The 25,128-nt window shown below is 40.7% G+C and overlaps 1 protein-coding gene across 1 annotated transcript in view; it reads right to left on the bottom strand.

Annotated features, from left to right (window-relative positions):
• ANKRD50 (ankyrin repeat domain containing 50) overlaps nt 1-22,200 on the bottom strand; it is a 41,072-nt gene extending 18,872 nt beyond the window's left edge. Inside the window, exons 1-2 of the mRNA XM_082758511.1 lie at nt 22,084-22,200; nt 20,096-21,385 (exon numbers count right to left, since the gene is read on the bottom strand). Of these exons, the coding sequence (XP_082614637.1) occupies nt 20,096-20,574 (479 nt within the window). The 5' untranslated portion in view covers nt 20,575-21,385; nt 22,084-22,200. The remainder of the gene's footprint in view (nt 1-20,095; nt 21,386-22,083) is intronic.
• Nucleotides 22,201-25,128: the final 2,928 nt, after the last annotated feature.

Raw genomic sequence — 25,128 nt, 5'->3', positions numbered from 1 at the left:
GCAAGCACTACGCCACATCCTCTCAGATCTCTCCCAGACTGCAGCAAACAGTGGTTGCAGGTTCTGAAGTTTCACTTCCACTAGGAAAAATGTATGCATATACACAAACAGGCATACATAAAATGAGGCACGATGACTTCAGCTGGCTTACAGCTGTATTGTGAGAAGCATGGCATTGACAAGACATTGATAAGGCGTTCTGTGAAAGTGCCCTTAGGAGACATTTGATAAACTTCTGTTCTGTCTAGACTTCTCATATCTCTGGGTTCAGGGTAGATGCCAAGTAACATAACAGGGAAATTCTTCAGAGATGGTAAGTCTCTGAAGCCAGAAGTCCTGTCATGTTTACCATAATGCGACTTAGTAATCCCCACTTCCCTGCAGTATCTTGCTTGCATATGAAAATTACATCAATCAACACAGAATTAATTAAAGGACTTCCGTGAATGATGATTCATCTACAGATTGCTTAATTTGCACGGTGCAACTCAGAAGATGAGAAGTTGATTTCCTCTACCTTCTGAAAGGATAACAACAGCCTTATCTTTAAAACTTTTACATCCAATACAGGTATTAAAATGGTTCTCATTACATGGCAACTTCTTGCTACAGAGCATTTCTGAAATAGAAATCTGGATTTAAAACACTAAAATGTATTACTCTGTAAAAATACAAAAGTTTTAGAGAAAACAGCACAATTAGGTATCTTAAATGACGGGATTCATCTTAATGGCAATGTAAAATAATGATTTATTTATGCAGAGCTAAGATATTTTCTGTGCTCTTCAGCAAACTGCGTTCTCAGAACAATGAACCGTCCCACAGAATTCTTCAGGATTGCTACTGAATTGACCGAACCCACACAAATATGATTTTCAACATATGGAAGGAATATATAACAGCAAGGCTGAAGTGCTGCATATGATTATCCTTCAGATTTTTAGCCTGGATCCACAAAAATGCTGAGCCACAGCAGAACAAAGTAGCAGGATAGCGGCGGTGTCCACAAAGATTGAAAAGAGAGTCCCAGTGGAATGCACATACTTGTTAAACAAAAAAGGAAATATGCCATGTAACAATGGCATGTTAATGTAATAATGATGAATGAGCAGTCCTAGAAGCAGAAGGAATGATAAAGCTTCATTTCTTATGAATGTGCCCTGCATCTGAATGACTCTGGTGTATCGGGAAGTCAGAGGTATCAAAGAATGTAAGTGGGGACGCATCTGTTACAGCACGAACAGAGCTTATCCCTCAAGACCCCAGAAGGGTCCCTTTTTCTCTAGCCAGCTGCCAGCGTTCACTACTGGCAGACACACAGAGCAATTGTACAAAACTCATCTCCTGGGCAAACCAGAAGGAGCAAGAAGGAAGAACAAAGATCAAGTATTTGTCTGAGTTTTTGCTACTTCTGTCTGAGTGTTTGCTTCCTTTACCAAAAGTCAAAATATTTCAAATTTCATAATGATACAAATGAATTCGGACATTCTGCTTAACTACTAGTACTGCTCTTACATTTCTTTTTCTACATCAATATGACATTTCTTTAAAAGTTGCCTTTTGAGACACTTCTTTGCTCACACTTTCTAGCTGAGCACTTCTGTTTTAGTTACAGCCACTGACACCATGACAAACCATCAGAGAATTACATGTGATATACATAATGTCTAATGGGTATAATATGTAACAAGCTTTGTTCTTTTTGAAGAAGGCCTTTAAAAAGCAGGCAACATACTTATCTTGCACATATTCAGAGAAAAAAAAAAAAAAGCTATCGTTAGGGAGCCAGCTTCATGCAGACTAATGACTGGGGATGCACATTGCCCTCTAGCAAGGTGGTTTGCACTGTGAAACTGGTATTGTGTAGGCAGACCCTAGCATTTTCACCTGTGTTACAGAGTGTAACTACTGCCCTGTTTCAAGCTTTGCTAATACAGCTACAGGACAAAAGCACAAGACAAGTAAAGCAGTTCTTCCCAGAGTGGTATTTCCAAATGCTGCCTAATGCTCTGCAGTGATGGCTACTGATGCCTGTCTGGCAAGGCTGCTACTATATTCTCCTTCAGCAAATCTGTCTCCTCCATTCTGTTATGAGTTTTAATATTTCATTAAATTGGCATTCTTCTGCTTGAGAGCACCAGCACCCTTGCTGCAGAGATCTCTACATACTCTCTTCGGAAGAGCGCTGGTATTTCAAAAAGGAAAGCAACAGACATTGCCAGTGAGACAGTCTCCTTGTGGTATTTAAAGTTAAGTTGATACTAATGCCACATCACTTGCATCTACTCTGAGTCAGAAGAAACCGTACTCCTAGTAGGTGATCCCACAGAGTACCGGGAAATATCTGCCAAGTTCAGAAAAACACTTCCTTGAGGACTGCAGATATCCACTGGAAAAAAAAAATATATAAAAAAAAAAGTGGCATAATACATTGAAAAAATAGGTTTGGCAAAGATGGAGCTGATTAACTGGTATCAGCAAAGTTGTATTGAATTTTACCTGAATTTATTGTTCAGTGGGCAAAACCTTGCCAACAGAACCTCACAAAACATTCACCTTACTTGAAAGGCAGCACACAGTGCTGTTCTTGCCACAATATGAGTGCCTTGCAGAATTTGCTACAAAATTAAATCTGATTTAAAGAACTACCAAAGATTAAAATAATGACAAAATATGCCTACATATATACCAGATTGATATATTTATATAAATGTATATAAAGTTTAATAATACCCAAGTGTATAATAAAGCAGACATTTTTTCAAACACTAATTTCAATCTTTGGAAAAAGCAAATGATCATTCTCCTTATGGGTGACTTACACCAACATGATATATCAAAGCAGTTTACTATACAACTTTTAAGGCACTCATTTCCATTTATGTTGTATCAGAAAATAGAGAAAATGAAGTATATTAACAGTGAAACTGTAAGTAAGCCAATTAAGTCTGCTTTGCAGTAATTTTTGTCAGCAACATAAGAAATTGTTTTGATAAAAATCATATGCAGCAGCCCAGCTGGAATCCCAAGCACAGTAAGCAGGAACCTGACTCTGTCTCTGTTGTCTCTGAATCAGGTATAGCAGAAGCTTCATCTTCCCCAGGGCACAGCTGAAAGGAATTACATTATACAGACACTGCAGGGGGAGCCCAAACCACTGCAAGGTACCTAAGGATATCTAAGGGCACAAAGCTGCAGGCAATGGGGCTTTTATGAGTTCCACTGCTTATGGAATAAACACAAATGCTTTAAAATTTAAAATTCACTTTAAGAATAGAAGACAAATTGCAGAATTCTAGATTTTATCATCTGTACTTACAAAATTTCCACAAGTGACTGCAATACCCCACCTCACTCCCCACCGTCTCACAAGCCCATTTGTATATTATAATCCAGTGGTTGGCTAGCAGACTGTAAACTGTTAAAACCGTGTCCCATGGTTTGTAATTTGCATTTAAAAGAATGAAGCCGGTGAGGATAAAGCTGTTAAACATTGTTAGAGACTTCAGCAAACGCATACGTAAGCCAGGAACTGAATTTTTCTCTCTTTTGTTTTCCAAACTGCATAGGAGGACACAGGTCACAATAAAAGAGGCAAAGGTAAATTTCACTTCTAATAAAATTGACAATTCCAGCCGCTCAGCTGATGAAATCTTAACCTCTCCCTGAGAACACTTTCAATAGCAGAATTCACACAGGGAAAAAAAAATAGACATGAAAACCAGTATCTTCCCCAATTACTTGTAGTACTGTTTGTAGATTAGTGAGCTCTACCTTGTCCTGTGACAAGGCTTTTGTGTGTCACGGACCACTGACAGCAGCAGCCCGCTTACCTGGATCATGAGGTATCCCGACTAATGATTACACCAGTTCTGAACTACAGGTTGTGCAAAATTCTGATGGTAAAGTCCAATAGCTGCTCCCTGTCAGAGCGAAGTTACCTGCCTTGATTTTGTGTGCACACCTGTGTACATACTTACTCATTTGGTCAGATGACTGAGGTAGCTGTTCTGTTACTTTTCAGCCTGATAAAAGCATGCCTGCAAGTGATTACAATTTTCTGACTAAATGCAATACAGGAATTATACACACTTGTGGACTACAGCGTAATCCAGATTATTGTTTTAAGTGAATTATTCATTCACTGGCTGCACAGAAAGGCAAACCAGCTCTAGCAGGTCTAACCAACTGAAGGTAGTCTTAGGAGAAAAGAAAGCCTTATGAGGCAAGGAAGCAGAAAAAAGGCAGAAAGCAGAAAAGAAAAAGACACTGAGAATTACTCATTAGGAAAGCTCCAGTGCATGCATGTAGATTTGGGGCCTGGGCTTTTCAGAGTAGAGAATTAGAAACAGCAGGCAAGGCTTGCTGTGCAATTCAGTACCTGATTCTGCAGTGTCTTCTGGTAACCTGAATTTTATCTGTAATTGTAAAGCAGATTTGTAGTCCCACAAGGAGAGCACAAAAGCTAGCTCCAGGGTATCCGGCCTGACAAAAGCAGAGTTTATCATACAACCAGCACCATCAGTCACACACAAACAGGGCATGCTGGACCCCTACGTATTGATTAGAGACCTCCTACTGTCTCTTACAAATAACATAGGTGAGGTTTTTTTCTACAAAGCACTGGCAGCCAGTGGATCTACTGGCAGATTTGCTAGGTAATTCAGAAAATATAAACCATAAGAGCAAATATTTTAGTTGTATTAGTTGGACTGCCTAGAACAGTTTGCACACAATTCAGATATTATACAAGAAATACAACAGTGGCTGAAAATCAGTCACATCAGCTACCACTAGCACATTGACTCTTTACATATTTTTAAACAATGCATTCGCCTCATCTGCTTACACACACAACACGTTCTGATTACTCAGAATCTGACATACAAAAATCAGTGTCCCTACCAAAGGCACAGAGGAGGAGCGTACAGGAAACCCTGCAAAGAATTTCCTGAACACACAGTATGGAAAAGGAATTTATTTTGCACAAACTCCCAGACCTATTTCTCAGCGATTGAGGCCACCTAGCCCACTCTCCCGCACACGGCTGGAGCAGCGACAGCCCTCGTGCCGACTTGCAGCAATCAATGCTCTGTCTCCCCTAACAATCTATGCCGGTGCTTCAATAGCCCTGCAGAAGGGAAGTCTTCCCCTTCCCCGTGTGTCTAACCTTTAAACTCAGTATTTCTTGTGCTACCGCCGGTGCCCTGTGGATCCACAAGCCCCTCATGGTCAAAATTTGGAACATTTCCCCCTGATCAGTCAGCCAGACCACTGAGGAGCCAGCAGGCTGAAGAGACAGACAGATGCAGGACAGACCTCAGTGAAGCCCAGCAGGATGTGCCATGTCCGATGGAAAGTGACCGACCTGCTGACAGCTGCTCCCTAGGTACTCCAATCTTCCTGCACGTAGCCCAGTACAGATCTACCTACAACACAGCCTGGTTGCATGAGCATCACAAAGATATCAAGGCCTTTCTGAAGTCAAAATGATATTTATGGTTAGCCCTTCCCCACAAGTACTATTGTTGTCTTCCACAGGAAGAAATTAGATCAGGTTTGTTAAAAACAAACCATGTCATTCCACGTGAGCTGGTGCTTAAACTCTTATCTTCCTGCTGATTGCAAATAGTTTGATTTTTTGTTCTGGCATTTTGTAGGCAATTGACAATGCCTACACTTCCCCAATGTCTTTCTGTCCCTTTACAAAGTAGGACATCTTTTTCTTTCATGTCCAAATTCCCTTAGAAAGATAACCTGTCCTTTGAAGACAACCAGTAACACCTCATAGACTGAACAGTTTGAAAACATTTCACCTACTGTCTTTTTTTGTTTGTTTTCTTCTGTCCATGCTATGCTTATCTGTAATCTTACTTCTTTGTTGCTAGTTTTCATCGTTAGCTGTCTGACTGCAAAATGACTGCTAAAAAAAGGGGTGGGAGAAGCAATATACATAACCACTGAACATTTTAGCTTTCTCAGAGCTATCACTATTTTTTTCCATAGGAACCGTGGGCCAGCACTTGGTGGGTATTGTCATTTTTCAGCTAACACACAGAATTATTTCCTATCACCAAACAAAATGAACCTTCCAAGAAACAAATAATGCCTTGAACTCTCCGTTTTGCCTCATTTCATGTTACTCTTTTACATTCACATTCAGCAGTTGATCTGCTTTCAGTAGACTTTGTTCCTGGGTTTAACACATGAATGATGAGGAGCTCAGTTTCACTGCACTGGACATTTAATGTACTGCTCTGAGACTCTGCTGTTCTTTCCAGCTAATTCCTGTCGTTCCTTATACTTGTCTTCACTCTTCACGAGAAAATTATCACAAATTATCTGAGGCCTAAGTCCACTGCTTTTAGTTTGTTCTTCCTCTTTCTCTTCTAAACATCACACATTTAAGATCATTTCATAACCACCATCACCAAAAGCTGCCTTTCTATTTTCTCAGCTAGTTCTTTCCAATCTGCTTGAAGCATATTTCTGTGTCTTCACTAGTCTTCTCTTTCACCTTAGAAATACGGTCACTAACAGATTCTTGTTTCCCAGCTGATGCTCCTCTCCAATTTCTTATGGCAATTCAAAATTTTTAACTACATTGACATTCTCATCCAAATCCTTACTTTGGATAATTTCATTTATTCTCTTAAAGAAGCTTAGTTTACCTGATCTTGTTGGTTAGATACAGAAAAACATGAAAAACATTCACATTTTAGGAAAGACTTGGTTTAGAGGTGAGGGAATCTCCCCATTGCTCACAACAACTATACTTTGCCAATGCAGATAAATTTTAAGACATGCAAGATGGTCTGGTATGGGAGTCTTATTTGTAGTCAGTAAAAATGACTTTTTCTACAAATCTTTAAGTAGATATCATAGATGCAAAAACCATCCCCAAATGTAGCATATTTGTTTATTCACAGACTTTATAGTAGCTTTAGTTTATTCTACAATTCCAGGCAAGTGTACGATACAGAAAGTAACTCCTAAACAAGCTACATTTTTTTTTAACATACCAGTCACACAAGTTATCCTGAGAGATCTTTAATAGTATTTAAATCAACCTTGACTGCGTACTAAGATTTCCAGTTCTGCCTGTTTATGCCCCATACCCTTTTTCCATTAGTATAAAGACACCAAAGACATTCAATTAACTGCCTCTCTCATCCTCCTCTTTGTCCGTCCCATGACCCTATATCAATACCCCTATTTCTTCTCCTCCTCAGTCCCCAGTTTTTGAGCCAATATCTGAGATGCTGTTATTTATATTTACCCCTGGGATTTGTCATCCACCATGTGTTGCTTTAAAGATCTCATTTGTTAGGGTCAAAATCACTGTTTTTCTTTTTGCATTAAACATCGATTACATTCTCATTGTTTCTTTCCACAACTCAATCTCTAAATTAATTTAAAAGAAGAACATCAAAGAAACTGCATTTTATATCAAATGTATGAGATGAAAGCATCAAATCAGACTCCCTATAATCTGTTATTAGCTGAAATGAGAGAATACCCATTCTGCACTTTATTTTTTATACCTGTAAAGTTAGGATAATAGCTTTGTAAATATTCAGAAGTCTATGAGTGAAATGAAACAGGTAGGAATAGGGTACCATAATAAGAAAAACTATCAGATTTATATATGCAACAGAATATATTAAAATTGCAAAGTTAGTTTTAAATCATTTACGAAATGAAAGGTGCAGCAAAGTGAAATATAGGCTTTTCAGTTTTCCTCATTAACTATTTGGTCCCTTAGTCATAAAAATTAACCTCTATTTGTTAATCAAATATAGCTTCTACTACGAGTAGTGTTATCTGAACACATTAATATACAACTGAATATAAATTCCTGTAGCTTAACAGGCAATTTAAGTTGCTGGTATTATTCTGTTTTGGAGACAGACAAAATCCATTTCTTTCTTGCGTCTCAATGTATGCAGAACGTAAACAACTGAAGAGACAGACCTGCTTTCCATGTACAGGATTGTATTTGTTGACATGGAAGAAATGCAAGCCACAAAAATTGAAACAAGAAATCCCAACAGATGGGACAGGTAGAAAGCTGCACTGGATACTTCAACTGCATGGCTTTTGTCAGGCTATATCCTAGGTTACTGTCCAGCCAGTCGTATTTTCTAATATTCCATGACTTTGTAACAAAAGACAACAGCATAATGCAAATGAAGCAAAACCAATCACAGTTATTACTCCAGTTAAGTCTGACAATCCTATAGTTAATTAGATTTTTCCTATACATCTGATTTGAGAAGATAAGAATGCATTACTGATTGGGATGTACAGAGAAGAGGAGCTGCAGGAGCAAGCTGTTTCTTCAGAAGAGAGGGGTCTTGAATTGCCCGCCTGCTGGAACCAGGAGAAACACCAAAAAATGTTTTGAAATCTCGGTCCTTCCCTAGTCAGGTTGCTCTGGAGTCTTTCTCATTTCTTGCACATCATTGTAAAACACCCCTTGCTTCAACCACTGCACTGATCACAGGATTATGCTGTCCAACCTCATTTCCAGAAAATCCTCTGCACAAATACAAGACGAAAAGCTGTTAAGATCCTACCTTACCAGCCAGGCACTTTAGACAGCTTTCCTTCTACATTTGCATTACACTGTGGATCCTTTTCCATCTTATTTTCTCAAGTCAAAAGGATTGTCCAAACCTTTAGAGGCACTGTCTTAGTTGAAGAGGCAGCAGAGGGAGAGCAGCTTTCATATGTCCCGTTCAAAATTATTCTCCCCGTATTCCCTGAAGCAGAATCTAAAGTGTATGTTCCTCTTGCATCATTCAGGGTCCATATATGAATTACCTGGTGCTTTTTTTCTCCCTCTCCCAACTCCAAACTTGACTCTCTTGAACTCCCTTGACTGTAAATCTCCTATTGATCCTTTCTGTATCTTCTTTGTAATTTACTTTCAAAAACCACTGCCAGGTTAGCACCGTGCGAACCTAATTCTATTATCTTGCAGCAGTGACGCAGCGTTTAGCCTTGGAAGCAATTCTAGAGCTTCGTATTTACTAAGATCTATTTTTAACCCTAACTATAACAGACAATGTGAAATAAATTAAATTCTTTTTTTTTCCCCATACCAATTTAAACACTAACAAAAAAGTTCACTGTGGATAGCAACTTTATCATGAATAAAAATAGAAGGTGGCAACTTATCCCAACAGTTTGAAACATCCTTACCTAAATTATTTGCCTGGCTATTTAAGTTTCTACCTGGTAGAAAAGGCAGAGCTAATAACCCTTTCCTAACTTGGGGCAATTTATAATCATGTTAAGACAATTTCTCTTTCCACCTATCAGCCCTGCTTGACCTACAAATACAGCTTTTTTCCACCATCCTGTTGAACTCTACTTCATGGAAGTAGACAGAAAGTATAGACATTAGTGATTTGTGTCACTGCAGGCGAGCTAGTGCAGTTAAACCAAGATTTTTTAATTAGGTGCTATGAGACTGAGGTGATGTTGTAATCCCTTTCTCAACAGTTTTTGCCCATGAGGCTCATGCATACCCACTTGTTACTGTCATCTCTATACTGCTCATATTTCCCTTACCTAATGAGATCTCTGAAAAGTTTTCTGTTTCTTCCAGGACAAGTCTATGATTCTTCAAATAACCCTAAGTACGATGCTGCCCTAACATCCCTCTTCCTCCTAATCTCTTCCATCTGACAAGATAACTCCAACCTTTAGCACACAGGCTCACTTCTGTGCAAGATGGGTGCCCTTTTCTCCTCTTCATATGCCACACTACTGCCGATTACCATTAGTACATGAAAAAATCAAAATGAAACAAACAAACAAACAAAAAAAAAAACAAACAGAAAAAGGAAAAGATGTCACAATGACCCCTGGTCTGAAAGTCTGCTCACTATGATCCTTTATTCCCACTCCTGCCCATTTAAAAACAGTATCCAGAACTGATCCAAAAAGTGTGATCACCTCTATCATAACAAGAACATTTTGGTCCAATGTGTGAAGGCAGAAGCAAATGCACCAAGGACACAACTTTGATTGCAATTGCTTTCCACCGTTCACTCCATCAGCTACGTAAATTTCCTTATTTTGCTTTCTTCTCTTGATCACATTTTCAGTTCTTCTTTCATGCTATCCTACCACATTTTGATGTCACTCAAGTGTACCAAGAGTCCACACACCTACATTCTTTGCAACACTTCCTCTGCAACACCTTTGAAATAAGGATTGGGTTATATATAGGTGTTCAATACATATTTTTTCTACATCACACTCACCCTAATTATTTTTTGAGCAGCAATTCTTCAATCACTGTTTCTTCATCAGCTATTTAAAACACAGCTGCTCTTAAAGCATGGAAGGTTTATGAGCATTCCCAGTGCATTGCACACATCATCACATGGCAGAAACTGAAACCTCTTCAAGGCATGGCTTCACTAACGCTTTCAGAAGGAGATATTTCAATACTATCTTTTCCCAGTATATTAGACACACTAAGTCCTTTCTACTTCACAATCCTCCAAATCCTTTTCATTTTTTCATTAAAAAGGAAAAAAGAAAAGAAACTTAAACCCTTGCACAAGCTATGACCATGTGCATAGAAAACAGGAGGGAAAGGAAATAATTAACAAGTGAGAATTGCTATGAAGGTCCATCTAACTAAACAGCTTATAGGAAAACCTGCAAGGTTTAAGACTGAGCCACATAGATTAAAGGCAAAATGTTAATGCCTATAGAAGTAGAAGACAAAAAGGCCTATGTGAGTTGTCATTATTAAAATGCCTTAGGGAAACTTTCTTATGGTAATTCAAACTGAAAAAGTTAAAACCTTAAGTGGTATTATGTTCAGTCTGTATGCAGAGCTTCCATACAATGAAAGAAGAACATACAACTTGCTCTTGCAGAAACACTGACTGCTGCTATGTGACCTGCTAACTCCAGAGATTTAAGGGAAAAGCCTAAAGAGAAACATGCCACCAACTGCTTAAGCTTCAGGCAATGTTCAACTTTCTAATAGTGCAGAGCATGAGAACACAGCATTTTCTATGAAAACCTGTGTCGATAAGAGTCTAAAGCATGTTACCCATTACATGGATGTGCTATGAAGTAAAACGCGTGGAAGCTCCACCAGAATCAAGATGCTCTCCAAACACTAAGTTTCTGAGATACCAATCCACCTCCTAAAAATTCAGTTTCACTGAATTGGGAAATAGAAGCTGAGCTGGCTGGTTCTTTTCAACATCTGCATGTTCTTAGAAAAATCTCTTTTCTCCCTTCACTCATGAATCACTAAGATTTTCCATCAGTGTCCTGCCTCTAGTCTAATTTCTGAGTATAAAATAAATCATGTTAGTGAATAATTGAAAAGTAGGCAGATGGTCTATTTACTGGAAGTCTCTGTAATGTACATGACACAACTATGTAAATACTTATAAATTAACAGACCACACGAAAGTGAAAGTCAGCACAGAAACTGTATTCATAATTACTTGAACTGTTGCAACTAGTAAGCTACATTGAAGATGAGCAGCATTTTACCACACGTTTAACATTCATCCACTGTAGTTGTTTACATCTTCAAAGTGCACCACCACACAGGAGACAATATTAAAGTTCAGCGTAATAGATTTTTTTGTACTGTTCCTTACTTCTTTCACACAAACTGTCTTGTTCACCACTTTTCTTCATTAGATCTCAAAAGACCTTTTGATCTTGCAGATATCAGCTTACATGTAGCTGCTTCCTATGAAGGATAGTAAGAGGCTTTGTGTTGTGAAGGCTGTCTGCTGTTTTAATATTTTATGTTTCTCCTACATGATCACTAAGTTTAAGCCTCCACAGCCTGAACATCAATCTACTAAGGAGCTAACGAGTAAAACCATCCAATCTTTCTGATTAAACCCATAGAAGTTGGGCTGAAAGAAAAATAGTTTATTAAGCATTTTTTAAATAAACAGTCCTTCAGCCACTCAATGTCGAAGGTAAGAATTTTTGACACCAAGTTTCTTCACCAGAAATCAAATGTTAAGAGCAAATTATAATTGTTCCATTACAGTTGAGTATGTAGTAGTGTCAGTGACATGTTCCTTAAGTTTTGCCGTGACTATATTGGACAGTCTTAAAATTTTCAAGAAGTGGAAAGACTTGAATCTTTTTATGAATCTAGCCTTTAATCACACAGAATTAAGAACGTGTCATTCCAACACTCAGCTTCTGTCCAACACCCTGCTTCAAAATAAGACTTGCACAGGCAGAAGACTACATGGGATGGACCACCAAGATTAAACCTAAAAAAGAAAAAGGAGAGGGATAGGATTTAGAAGGCTACTCCAGCTATCTTCCTACATATACTCTGTAAATTAGAAATCTGTTACCTAGAACCCTTTTCCACCATTTAAGACCTAATTCCTTTAGTTTGAAGTACATGGAAGAGGAAGAGGTGGCAGCAGTGATTCCTTCCAGAGAAAAATTGTAAGCAACGCTTCCAGACATCAAGAGAAGGCAACCAACTTTATTCAGAGACATATACTGTTGTGATCTATTTGTTCCACGAACTTAAGAGGAGGATGATGAGAAAGATATCACAAAGTACATAAATTTTGAGGCAATATTAAGCTTTCTAAAATGTTGGAGAGGACTGCAAGGGAATACAGTACCTTCTACAAAAGCTCACTGATTATCTGAAATCATTAACAGTTAATACAATAACAGAAGAAAGGTTTCAAAATTTTTTTTATACCATGTGTACAAATTTTATCATCTTCAATTGAAAAAATCTCTATACTACTTGCAACAGCAATCAAATCTAATTCTCCTACTAATTCCCTGAAAAGTATAAAGAAATGGTATGTTCTTCTGTCTCTTCTAGTGTAATAATACAAAATGATACAATTTCAAAAGAAAGAATGGAAGTATGTCCCACTCCACAACTCTGTCGCTAACTCCTAGAAAGCAAAAATGAGATGAAGCCCTCCCTTGCTAGAGCCCTGCCTGCACTTCTCCTTTGGCAGGTTGTAGGTGCTGAGATCCTGAACAATTCATCGACGCATCAATCAAAGCAAATCTACTGAAAGATACCTAACACAAGATGACTTGCTCTCTCAGCTTGCTTTTAACTGAAAATGTTTATGGCCACTATTATAAGCAGAAGCCAATCTTGTACCAGACCAAGCTACTCTGGGCTAGGATCCAACTCACTTCACAGTTCTAGTCAAGCGTAAGTGAATGACGTTGGAACAGACAAAATTCTGGGAAAGTATGGAAGTAGAATGTTACATATTTACACACCTGAGATATTGCTAATGAAACTTCCCTCTGCATACAGAAAACTTCATTTAGCTAAGGTTTTTTTTTTTTTTTAATATCACATTCCTAGGTGTGACCTCTGAGGAAAGACTAACAAGTTAGCATTACGTAGCTTAAAGATGAGATGAAAGGAAGTAAGACCTTCAAATAAGTAAAAGGCTGTCTCAAAAAGAAAAGAAAGAATCTATGCTCAATGTCTTGGTGAATACCATAAGTTATAACAAACTTAGAGCAATAGATTACAGCAAGAAAAACTCAGGTTAGACGTACAGGAATTTTCTTCTGGTAAGAGCAATGCAGCATAAAAGCAGATAAAGCAAGCATCTCTCAGACTTGGTGGCTTCTGTCCAGGACAAAGAAATAGACTTGACTTTCTGAGGTCCCCTCCAAGCCTCCCTCTCTAGGTGGAAGTCAGTTACTTGCACATTTGAACTTTACATGTGGTAAATGAATAAACACGCTGTGAAGTTGAAAACCTTTCTTCTTTAAAGGGTCTTGTAAATGATTTCATTATGTATTCAGATCTTCCTATGAAATAGGATATAGTTAGTCCTCGGCTTTGTTTCTACCATTTATAGCTCCATGAAATTAGAGTCTGACAAGATCTGTGTTCATACTACCTTGTAATTGTGGCAAGGCTACAGCTACCAAAATGGTACTGGCGCTGCAGAGGCAGCTGGAAGCCTGTGTAGCAGTGCCTTGCAGACAGCAGGAGGTCAGAGAGAAAGATGCAGACCACTTCCAGAGAGACTGAGACCTGGAAGAGAAAAGTCACGGCATCTCTTTTGTACAAAAACATTTGTTCTGCATGATGTTAGCAACTCAGTATTAACTGGTAGAAAGTCCAGCAGCTTTCAAGTCTCCAGTAGCCTGAGATCAAATACCTGTGACTCCAATGTGCTGCCTCTCAGTTTATCTTTTATTTCAAATCCCTCTTAAGTTCATGGTAGAAACTTACTAAACACACTTAAAAAAAGACAAAAGCAGCCTGAATACCACACACTACCACCTCACCACCTCCAAAGCAAAACAAATATTGCTTATTTTCACTGAAATTGCAGAACCGTGGGTGTCAATGAAACTGTTAGAAGTTTCCTATGTATGTCCTTTCCATGCTTCTGCCAGCTGCAAACAGCAGCATGTACTGCAGTTAATTCACTAGAAAGGACAACACACAGTTTGTAGGGCAGTATTGAAAACTAACCCTTCTTGCTTTCATGGAAGCCAGGGTACTCTAATCTCTTGCCTCAGTCGTTAAGGTGGACTTGAAACCTTCTACTAGCTAAAGATAATGTGAAAGTAAATGGTTAAAAGAAAAAAGAGAAAGAAAAGGAAAGATGAGGATCTGGCCCTCTACTTTTTAGATATACTCCAAAAAATGTTTAAGCAATTTTGCAATTAAGAGTAGGCTACTCCAAAACAGTGAAAAGCTGACTAATTAATTGCTCAATAAAGTCTACACGATCCATGATAATTATATTACTGGCTTCAAGGATAGTACAAGGAGTTCCAAAAAGAACAGCTTCTTCATGTTTCATCTATCACATACAACTCATTTTCTGAACCTTCTCCTTCATCTATGCTAAATAAAAGGCAAGAAAAATGGCATTCCAGTACTGCAGATTTAAAGACCCTGGACAACTGTCACAGAACATTTGCTGAACAAACCTGTTTTTTTCTATAATTTCAGAAACAACCTAGAACATGAAATAAAACTTGTTTCCCCTTATCATTTAGATAAAGGTTAAAGATCTTCTGAACACATAAATTTCACAGCTTTCTGGCCATATACCACTCTTGGGGGTGGAACAGAAGAAGGAAAAAAAAAAGGAATTGGTAGCATGGTAATCCAACACACGTAAGGAGGCTGAACGGGGATGGAAATACTTGTAGCACTGATTGACAATCTTATATTATTTTTTTTTAGACTGAGTTCTGCCATAAGATTTCCATCACATTGCCAACTATAAAACACCAGAGGCTCAATCCTTCAGAGTTCTCCCACAAACTGGTCAAAGTCACTTCACATAGATAACAGTTATTGGCAGAAGATTTGTTGTACTTTAATGCTGTCCAAACCAATGATTCATGCAAGAAGGTTTTCAATTTTCATCAGTATAAACCACAGCTTCAAACTGACTGTCAGCATAAAACCCTACATGACCTCTTACACGTATTACAATCAGGTCTGTGGATATTTACATATGCCACAGAATTATAGAACTGCTTCATTCTGTAAATCATCTAATGTTGTGGGTCATATTCCACTACAGTGCAAATTCATTTTTGTACTCGGACACATAGGAAGTACACCACAGGTATACACACAGGCAACAGAAACTGCAACATCCCACTTCAAAGTTTTGGTGTGGGTGACTCTTTTCACCTATCCATCTTAGTTAACTCTCTGGGAGTTTTCTTTTCAAGTAAGTAGCACAGATCAGGAGTTACAAACAGAAGAAAAGCTGTGCTTGCCTGACAAGCTGCAACAAGAACCATGACACTGAATTCAGCATCACCATTCATGGAAGAAGTGAAGTCTATGGTGTCTTTTCTGCCATATGTATTCTTGGTAAAGAAGATACAATATCAGCTTGAGACAATTTCTGTGAAGTTCTTATACAGTAACAAATGTGTTCAGCAGCTTTTATTTTATCCTTCTTTTCTTGGGTCCCTACTGATCCAGCAGAGGTAATTGCATGGGGATGCAATCTCAGCAATGTAAATAAGCAGAAATCTGAATTCATAGCTTTGTTCTTCCATAGCCTACACCTCTTAGATCTCATCTTACACTACAATTATTGTATAGATATAATTTAATACTAAAGTTTAGGAACGCTGCACAATAACTTAACTGCCCCAATTCAGCATGTGAAAAACACCCATGTGCAAAACCTCACAAGATTTGAAGTTCCTTGAGAAGGCATACAGAGGAGAGCAAATGATTTTGTCTGAGAGTGACAGCAAAGCATCTCCAGCTGGGAGATGTGGCAGTTCAGTTTTTAGGGATTTATTGGTATCATCAGTTCACCCAAGCACTACACAGCATTGAAGCTTTTGCTGCATACCACAGGTGAGCTTAGCACAAGCTTGACCACCCGGCATTATATAACAGACAGCTGCTCTCACTCTAAATTCCCTGAAACCGATTCCTGAGCGCTGCTCCTGGATGGCTTTCAAACTCAGAGCACTGGCTGGAAAAGAAATCACTATGTGGTATAAACTGGTTCAACGCTTCCAGTCCGGTCCACTTTCTGGGCTGTGAATTGACCGAGCTCTGCCTTCCGCCACCAGCCCTAGCCACAGCCCCACAAGGCAGATGTGCCTTCCCCCGCTGCCTGGAGCAGTCTAATGCCATTCTCTTTTTCCAAAAAATATAAACCAAGACCTTAAATTTAGACTAGTTTAAATAGCTTCATGGTTTGTATCTGACTTCCTCTACTTCCTCGTGGCCCTGGATAACTGACAGCTGCCTGTGTTCCTTCCAGTCGCTGGCAGTATGACCTTGTTCCAACAAAACTGAAAACAACCCCCATTCACAACCTAGTCTGGCAAAATTCAGGTTATTCTGGTTATGATTTTTCTATTTAAATGGGGAAGAATAGCCTAATAGACCTTTTTCTATTAAATGTTTTACACATTTTTCATCTGTCTTTTGGAGTATGTATCATACTTGGCCGTTTCCTTTATACTTTTCTGCTTAGTTTTCACCTAAAATTTGAATGTGAGGCTTCATTGCTCTGCCTTTCATTTAAGACTGCTTTCTGCTCCAGAACAGCATGGCTGGAGAAGAGAAGTGGCTCAGAAGCAGTGCCATAACAGCACTTCTTTCACTCAGCTGTCGGCAGCCAGAAATGCTAAATACACTTGTATGTAGCACACCTTCCAGGTCCACAATTCTGCAAGATCTGACCCTGAAAGAAGTTTTAGGGCAATTCAAGGTTATAAATAGGTGAGAAAATTTTAAGAGAAGACATTCAAATAGGAAGAGAAAAGTCCTAACTCTCTAGGTAATCACTTGCACATGTACCACTATGACTGCAAAGGTTGCTGAAAACTTGTTTAAAATATTCTTCCTGAAAAGATTCACTCTTTTGACCAATGCATGTTACGTTGAATAAACTGACACTTTACAAGGCACCGTAAAGTTCTTCTTTCTCACTATTTCTAGGACAATTAACACAAAGACCAGAACAGTGTAAACTTGTTCAGCTCTTCTAACGTCAAGGCTTTCCATTTTAGGCCATGAATGTGTAGCAGGGCCTGGAGCAGCCGTGCAAAGCAAAGGAAAAAAACCAACAGCGCCTTTCAAGAAAGGTCTGTCCCATCTTCTGCTGAATAAAGAAAATTAAAATAAGGTAAAAATCAATGGAGCATTGAGATGGGGGTTTTATACTGTTTCAGGGCCTTTGCACAGTGTGAAAGGCAATCAGCTGACTTAATTCTTCCTAAAACTCATTTCCCATTGCAACAACTTAAATTTAACAGGAAGCCTATACAACCACACCAGGCTAGAATGCTCCCTGACAGGTCTTTGGAATCATGAAAAATTCTCACTTAGAGCTTTAGTAAGCATTTTTTCCCTGCTTTATATATTAACAAAAGCTCCATTAAAAAGCAATCAAGGCATTTGAGGGCGAGGTGGTGTCACCAAGATCCTCATGTCTGTGGACAGCGGCTGCAGCAGAACAAGCTGGCGGTGCTGCTGTCAACAGCCACCTCCTGGTCCCTTGCCACAGCGCTGAAAACTTCAATTGCCAGGAAAGCATCTCGTCTCTAACACCTCATCTCCCTTAAATCTGAAATAGGAAGATAAACACCAGCTACCACAGCCGCTTTGGAGAGCAGGGGATCAGGGCAGGTGAGGAACACTGGAGTACAGGAAGGGCCATAAATAAATAAAGAGGAATCCTTGATCAAAGCTGATGTACTACATTGCAAGTATTTTTAGCCTAACAGTAAGAGTTCACAATCACTGCCCCAAAATTTTGGAAAGGAGATAATGGTACCCAACGTTGTCATCTAATTTCTCCAGTACAAACCCAAGAATCCCATATAAACACCTAAATACTAAAGCAGCTTGTCATTAAACCCTGCATTCATAAAGCAGTCTTATCTAAAAAGGTCGGACTTGCAATTATCTTTTATATTTCTATATTGCATTTTTGTCTAAAGACATTTCTTAACTCCTGTTCTTCAGAGCAAGGCAGTCGTGTTTAGAGCAGAGGCAAGATTGAGGCTCTTAGACAGAATTTGCTCTAAATTAGTAAGATTTCTTTGTAATAGACTTTTAAATGTAAACAGGCTCTTATTCACCAGATTAATCCACTTCCATGATTTTAAAAGACTGCCTAAAGCTAGACAGAGAGTCTGCTATTCTGTTTATAGACACCTAATTTCACCCCATTTTTAGTCATTAGAGATTGAGAGGGCTTAACACTTCTGAAATGAGGGCCTTAATAGCTGTTAGAAGTTGCATCTTCACTTAGCAACAAACAAAAAAATCCAGAAATAGTCTCACTTTGGTCTACTTGTTTTGCTTTTAAGACACTACACTGGAAACAATGTAGACCCGCATCCTGTTTATTTACCAGACAAGGATATCACAGCCACCTGAACTGGAAGGTTCTTTTCCAAACCATGACAGTATGATCAAGTGCTACAGTTCAACCTCAGTGTTTGTTTACCCAGCCTTAGTAGACAGGAAAAATATAAAAGGAGACTGGATTTCTTTTTTATATGATGAACATCATCCAGTAAAACCTTAAGCACCACAGAAAGTTAAGTCACTTTGCAGCAGTAAAGAAGGTCAGTTTAACTAACAACCCAGGAAAGTTTCACACCACCAGCAAAACCAGTAGAAGCTCTATTGCTAGAGACAATCCTTGTCCTTTCTGAATTTTCCTTCATAGTGACCCAAAGGAATAAGCTACTGATAAGACACATGCTTGTGAATACCACGCTCAAGATGGCAGGCTCTTTTAAGGAATCTACAGATACACATGCTTATATACACCATCACTAGTACCCTCAGAGAAATGCAACTCTCAATGACATACTGAAAAGACTCTGGTTTGTTAGGGAGCACTACATAGTATGTATTTTGCTTCATTTTAGCTGACAAACCTTCTAAGGGGCAGGATGGACCCTCTTGATGAGTTTCTGATCCACTCAATACTTTTATTTTTGTGTAAGTAGTGATAGAGTCTTGGCAAATCCATCCACATTGTGAGAAGCAACACCAGGAGTTAATGGACATTTTCCTACTGCATATTTTTAGACAAAGATAAAACTGGTGTGCTGGATCAGACCCAGAGATCCATTAGTCCAGTTTCCTCTTTGTCAGAGGACAGTACTGGAAGCTTTACAGAGGGTCCTGAAAGGTCTGTTTCAGGTCTGTGAAGACAACTGTGAAGACCTTTATGGCACACGAAGGCCACTGACTTCATCCTACCTGTATCCAAGCTGTCATCCGCTCTTAAGGCAATTACTTCAAAGTCTTTCCAAAACCCCAGTTACAACTGAGGATATCACTATACAAATGTAAATAAATTCACTATTAATAGTAAATTTCGTTTAAAAAGAAAACATTTATTTATGTCAGCTATAAGGACAAACTTCATTTTTTTTCACAGTGGGCGTGAAAGCTCTGAGAGTAATTCATAGAGATAACAAGCCAAGAGACAAACCATCTATATCGTAGACTCTTTGGAAGCAAAACCTAAATAGAAAACAGTACTGCTTTTTATTTGGGTTTTACTTTGGGTAGGGTTTTCTTGTTTGTTTTTACCTTTTAAATGCTTCAGCAGGGTTCCTCTCACATTCCCCCGGTTGTAAGAGACTTTGAATGGCAGGATCTCTTAGTTTGTCCTCATATCCCTGGATCAGTCCACTGCGGCAGATTTGTGCAACTAAACCTCTAATGAACCCTCCAACACAGAGCGTGTCAGAATCTTGGGCCCTGCAGAAATGGAAGGCTAGAGCTTGACGATGTAAGCCTCTTTGCAGGTTTGCAGGTGAGCTTGGCCACAGTAACTCAGTACAGAGGGCTGTCTTCCCGCTACCAGGCCCTCCTACCAACAATATACCCCAGGCAGCTCCTTTCCCAGAGACAACACCGGTATTATTCCCAGAATTTGCTACAAGAGATGGTTTGTTGGCAGCACTACTGCTGCAGTTAGCTTTCTCCTGGAGGCAGTGCTGAAGCTTGTGGAAAACCCACTCCCTACAGTAAAACTGCTTTCCCTGCAGCAAGCTGGTTTGAGCCATTTTATAAAGCTTCTTCTCTTGGATTTGTCATAAGCAGCAGTACACCTTCAACACCTTAGCACAAGGAGAATCGCGTTCATCTTGCACAGAAAGGTCTTCTGCACAGAACTTGACAGAGGTTAAGGTAATCAGTTAACCTTCCTCGTGAAACTAAACAGCCTCTTCCTGGAAAGGGTGTCACTCCATTTGGGTGCTTTATTATGATTAGCATAACACAATCACAGTTCAGCTGACATCATGAAGCAGCGTCTGATACCAGCGCTCAACAATACTTCTCCTATGGCTCAAAAGTCCACACAGCTCCATGACTACATCTGTAGTTTATGCAGTTGTGTATGTTCCCAGTGTACGGGGGAGACAATACATCTGGAAAAACTGAGGCAAAGCCAGCTTTTCAGTATACACTAAGTGCCTTTCAACTCTAGGCATTAATCTCTCTGGATGTAAATCCAGAAAAAGCTGTCCATAATAAAGCGTTCCTTCTGGGAATTTTATAAAGAAAGTGATTTTTCTTCAGAGTACTATGTACACATCCCAAACACGCGGATATGTGCTATTTACTGAGAAACGGTCAGTTTGGACAGAGAACTTTGCAGGCAGACTTCGTACATCTGGGCAAGTGTCTGAGAAGTGCTTCGGATTATGGTTTCTTATGCGGTACAGATGACAGGAAAAGAAGCGCATTTACAACTTCTTATTTCAGCACGTTCATTCGTAAGCGTCTCCATCGGGAACCGGGATTCTTACTGAACCTGTTCTCAGGTATCTCAATCGCAAGATGTCAGGAGAGACAACATCATCCCCTAGAGCCCTGAAATAAAGGAGACAGCACTTTTAACCCTACGTGCAAGCCGTAATTCGGTCAATCGCAAAGCAGACAACAAAGAGTAAAGTCAATAGCTATTACTCCTCCTATTAAATTAATCCAAAAAAAGCTCTTTTAAAGAGCATCGTTGAAGGGTGCGACTAGCCACGTAGGATCTCAACCTCAGAAACAATAGATATGACAGCAGCCTCCCGGATCCCGGGAGCCCCGCCGAGCGCACCCCTTTCTCTCTGGCGGGTCCCCCCCAGCCCGGTTTCGCCACCCAGCCCAGCCCTCCCCGTGCCCGACCCCCCTGCAGCTGGCCCCGGCTCGGGCTGTGCGTGGGGGGGGCTCCTCCACACGCCAGCGCTGCCCACGGCTCTTCGCCTCGCCTCGCACCCGTCTTTGTTCCGTGCTCGCCGGCAGCGGGACACGGGGCACACCCGGGGGCCGGGGCTCTCCCTCACCTCCACCCCGGGGCTCTGCCCGCTCCCTCCCCACCGCCCCGTCCCCCCCAGCCCCGGGGGCACCACCCCGGGCACGCCCCGAGCCGAGCAGCACAGCCGGGAGCCCCCCGCGCCCGTGCCCCGCGCCCCCAAACCCCGCACAAAGCCCCCCCCCATTTCCCCGCTGTCACCCCCCGCCCTACAACCTCCGGGCTGTGCCGGAGGCGAAGGGGGGGGTCCCCGCTGCCTCCCGCTCACCTCCGCCGGCGCCCCCAGCGCGCCCCTCCTCTTCCTCCGGGCCGCCGGGCTCCCGCCCCCCGGGCGCCGCCGTGCCAGGGCCGCGGCCAGCCCCGCTCCGCGGCCGCCTCAGCCCGCCCGTGCGCGCTCCGCGGCGCCTCCTTCACCCCCGCCGCCAGGCGCCGCCCCGCGGCCCGCCCCGCAGCCCGCCCCCTGCCCGCCGGCCGGCGGAGAAGTAGTGCTGGGCGGAGGGACACGGCGGCGGGGACGCTGCACCGCCCGCCCCCTCCTCCCGGGAGGGACGTGTCCGTGTGTCCCGTCCCCCGTTCCCCCCTCCCGGCGGCGGGACCCTGCCCGCGCGGCCCTGCAGGGGGCGGCAGCGCGGCTCCTGCCGCCGGGGTCTGGCGCCCTGAGGGGAGCGGCGGGGCGCGGAAAATAAATACAGGCGATGAAACGTTTCAAGTGCAAAAACGGCGAGGGGCGAGAACAATGGGGGTCGGATCACGCGAGGGACACTTCGCTTGGCGTCCCCTCAGCCGTCTCTTTGATGCAAGACCGGCTTTTTTCATTTTTTTTTTAACCAAGCGTAGACCTAACCGCTTTTATTCTTATTTTACTTCTGCCACTCCACTGCCTTTTCTCATTTTGCCCTGAAGTGGCTCATTTCAGGCAGGGTTTCAGCACACAGCCTCCCAAAATGCGTGCAGTAGCAAGCAGTTTGTTGTCCTTCACCTAAGCGAAGCCCCCCGTTTTCTCCCAGATGGGCTTGGCAGCACCTTGTGCTTAGCCTGAGGCCCATGTTGCTGGCCCATTCCCATCTCATACACTCTTCAATGTAAGAAATGCTCCCTCAGCTCACAGACCCCTCAAGGCCCACATCTCCAGTGGTTTTAGCAGGGATGAAGCCACCATAAGGTCTTTCCAGTGACCTTCCTCAGGCCCACACCCCAGCAAAAAAAAAGGAGCTCCCCTCCATCTTGGCTGCCCGAGGGCAAGGGAGGAAAAGATGTTCATTAAAACGTGACCTCCTGGAGCTGACTGCATTATTTACAATACAGCACTTTCCCCTTAACTTTTTGATCAACGTCTTCATGGTTACTGAAAAGAGCCTTCGTGTTAGCACAGCTCTGTATGGTTTCATACACGGGGTAATTAAAGTGTTGTGGAGCCCACACTGTGTCCATGCGATGCCATGCACTCATGAACTGCCCTTCAAGGAGCGTCCCAGGATTCTTTGTAGGAACAAAATGAAAAATTAAATTCATTTGGTATCCTGAAGAGCTTAGAAAAACAAGTCTGCCTACTCCTGAAAACCAGTAGAACAAGTTTGAAGAACCTTTGGAAGCAGTGAATTACAAATTTGCAAAGCAATTGGGAGTGGGGGAGAAACAGAAAGAGAATCAGAAGTCAAAAAGTCTTTAAAAAAAAAAAAACATAAACAAACAAAAAAAAACTTTAGGCAAATAGCCTTCTCTAAGCTTTTTTCTTTCCTAGCAGTGCCTAATTTCCAGTGTGAAACAGTGTAGAGGCTACGACTCAGAAAACTGATGCTAATACGAGTTCCAAGAGACTTTGAACTGCAAAATTCCCCCCCTTGTTTTTCTTTTAACAAGGAAAGAATAGCAATAGATAACATTCTGAGTGATTAAATTGCAGTTCTGGTCAGTTAAGTTGGCTAGAGACAAAAGAGGTTGACAGTAACAGGGGAAAAAAAAAAAAAAAGCAAAACTCAAAACAAACAAAAGCAAGAAATAATTGCAGATTCAGCATCCTAAGAGCCAGATCTTAGGCAACACAAATATTAGACTGCTAGGTGTTCCAGGAAAAAAAAAAAAAATAATAATAATTTGAACAATGGTGAAAGCCAGGGGAAAATGGAGTTCCCACTTTCCTGACAACCAGGACACAAAGGAAGACCCAATTTACATGAAAAGTTGTCATCAGATTCCACAACATCTGACATGAACATAGCACAGCAGGAAGAATAATAGCATGGTTTGCTAAAATGAGATATTTAAATGTAATCAAGATTGCATTATAGATAATGACTGTAAAACACTAATCTTTCCATGCTAATGTATATATTCTACAACTGAACAGATGACGGTAATTTGATTTTAGCATGGGACGGAACTCACAATAACTGTCCGCACAAAAATAACATGTAGTGCATTTGAGCAAAAACTTCCCTTCAGAATACCAGTTATACAACTAATATGAATATAAATTAGCTGCGGGAGTGGCATAGAGAAAGAGGCAGAAAGGAGGGAATAAAAGTAGGAAAGAAATGCAGCAGGCCTAGAATGTAATTGCACCCTAATCAGTAGGAGGATTTTTAGTTTTTCTTTCAGAAGAGGACAAAATATTGCAAGATACAATGTCCTGCACACTTATTTCCAGAAGGATGCATGTCTGAACTAAAGGTGAAGGTTCATTGTGGCCTTGCGTTGACCCCTGATTTACTGTTAGGAAGCAAAAGCATATAGATACTTGGGGTGATAATAAGAAAAAAAAAAAGATCAAATTTGTTGGAAGGGTTAAAAAAATGAGATTGCCATGAAGTAGGCGGCACAGCTCCTTAGGCTGAGAGCTTTCATCTATACACAAAAGAGTAAGACCCTAAAGTCAACCTTCAAAAGCAAGGAGGGCATTTTGTTATCAAGCCTATTTGCATAGTACCTTCTATTTATAACGTGACAGCCTACATGACATCATCCTGGTGAATTATTATAGCTAAGAGTCAGATATTACTGATACAATTTTGCAATGCTGTAGTTAATGAGACAGTCTCAGGATAAGAACCAAACCTTATTTTGTGGTTTTGTATAACTCAACTTGACATAGATAGCAAACCAACCATGATATAATTGGGTGCAACCTTGCAGACTCCAAGACTGACAGATAAGACCTAAAACAGACATAAAGAAGATGAAACATATCAAAATTTCCCATCTGAAAAAATACTTTCTCTTCTTGAAGCTTCAGTGGTCTGAGGCTGTAATAACCTTGCTGCTTAAACTGAGCTTCATTTCAGGACCTAGTCTTAAAATACAACATGAGGTTTCT

The sequence above is a fragment of the Aythya marila genome (genome assembly GCF_965140915.1).
Source record: "Aythya marila genome assembly, chromosome: 4".
In the NCBI taxonomy this organism is placed as follows: Eukaryota; Metazoa; Chordata; class Aves; order Anseriformes; family Anatidae; genus Aythya; species Aythya marila.
This window is presented reverse-complemented; position numbering and strand designations above follow the sequence as displayed.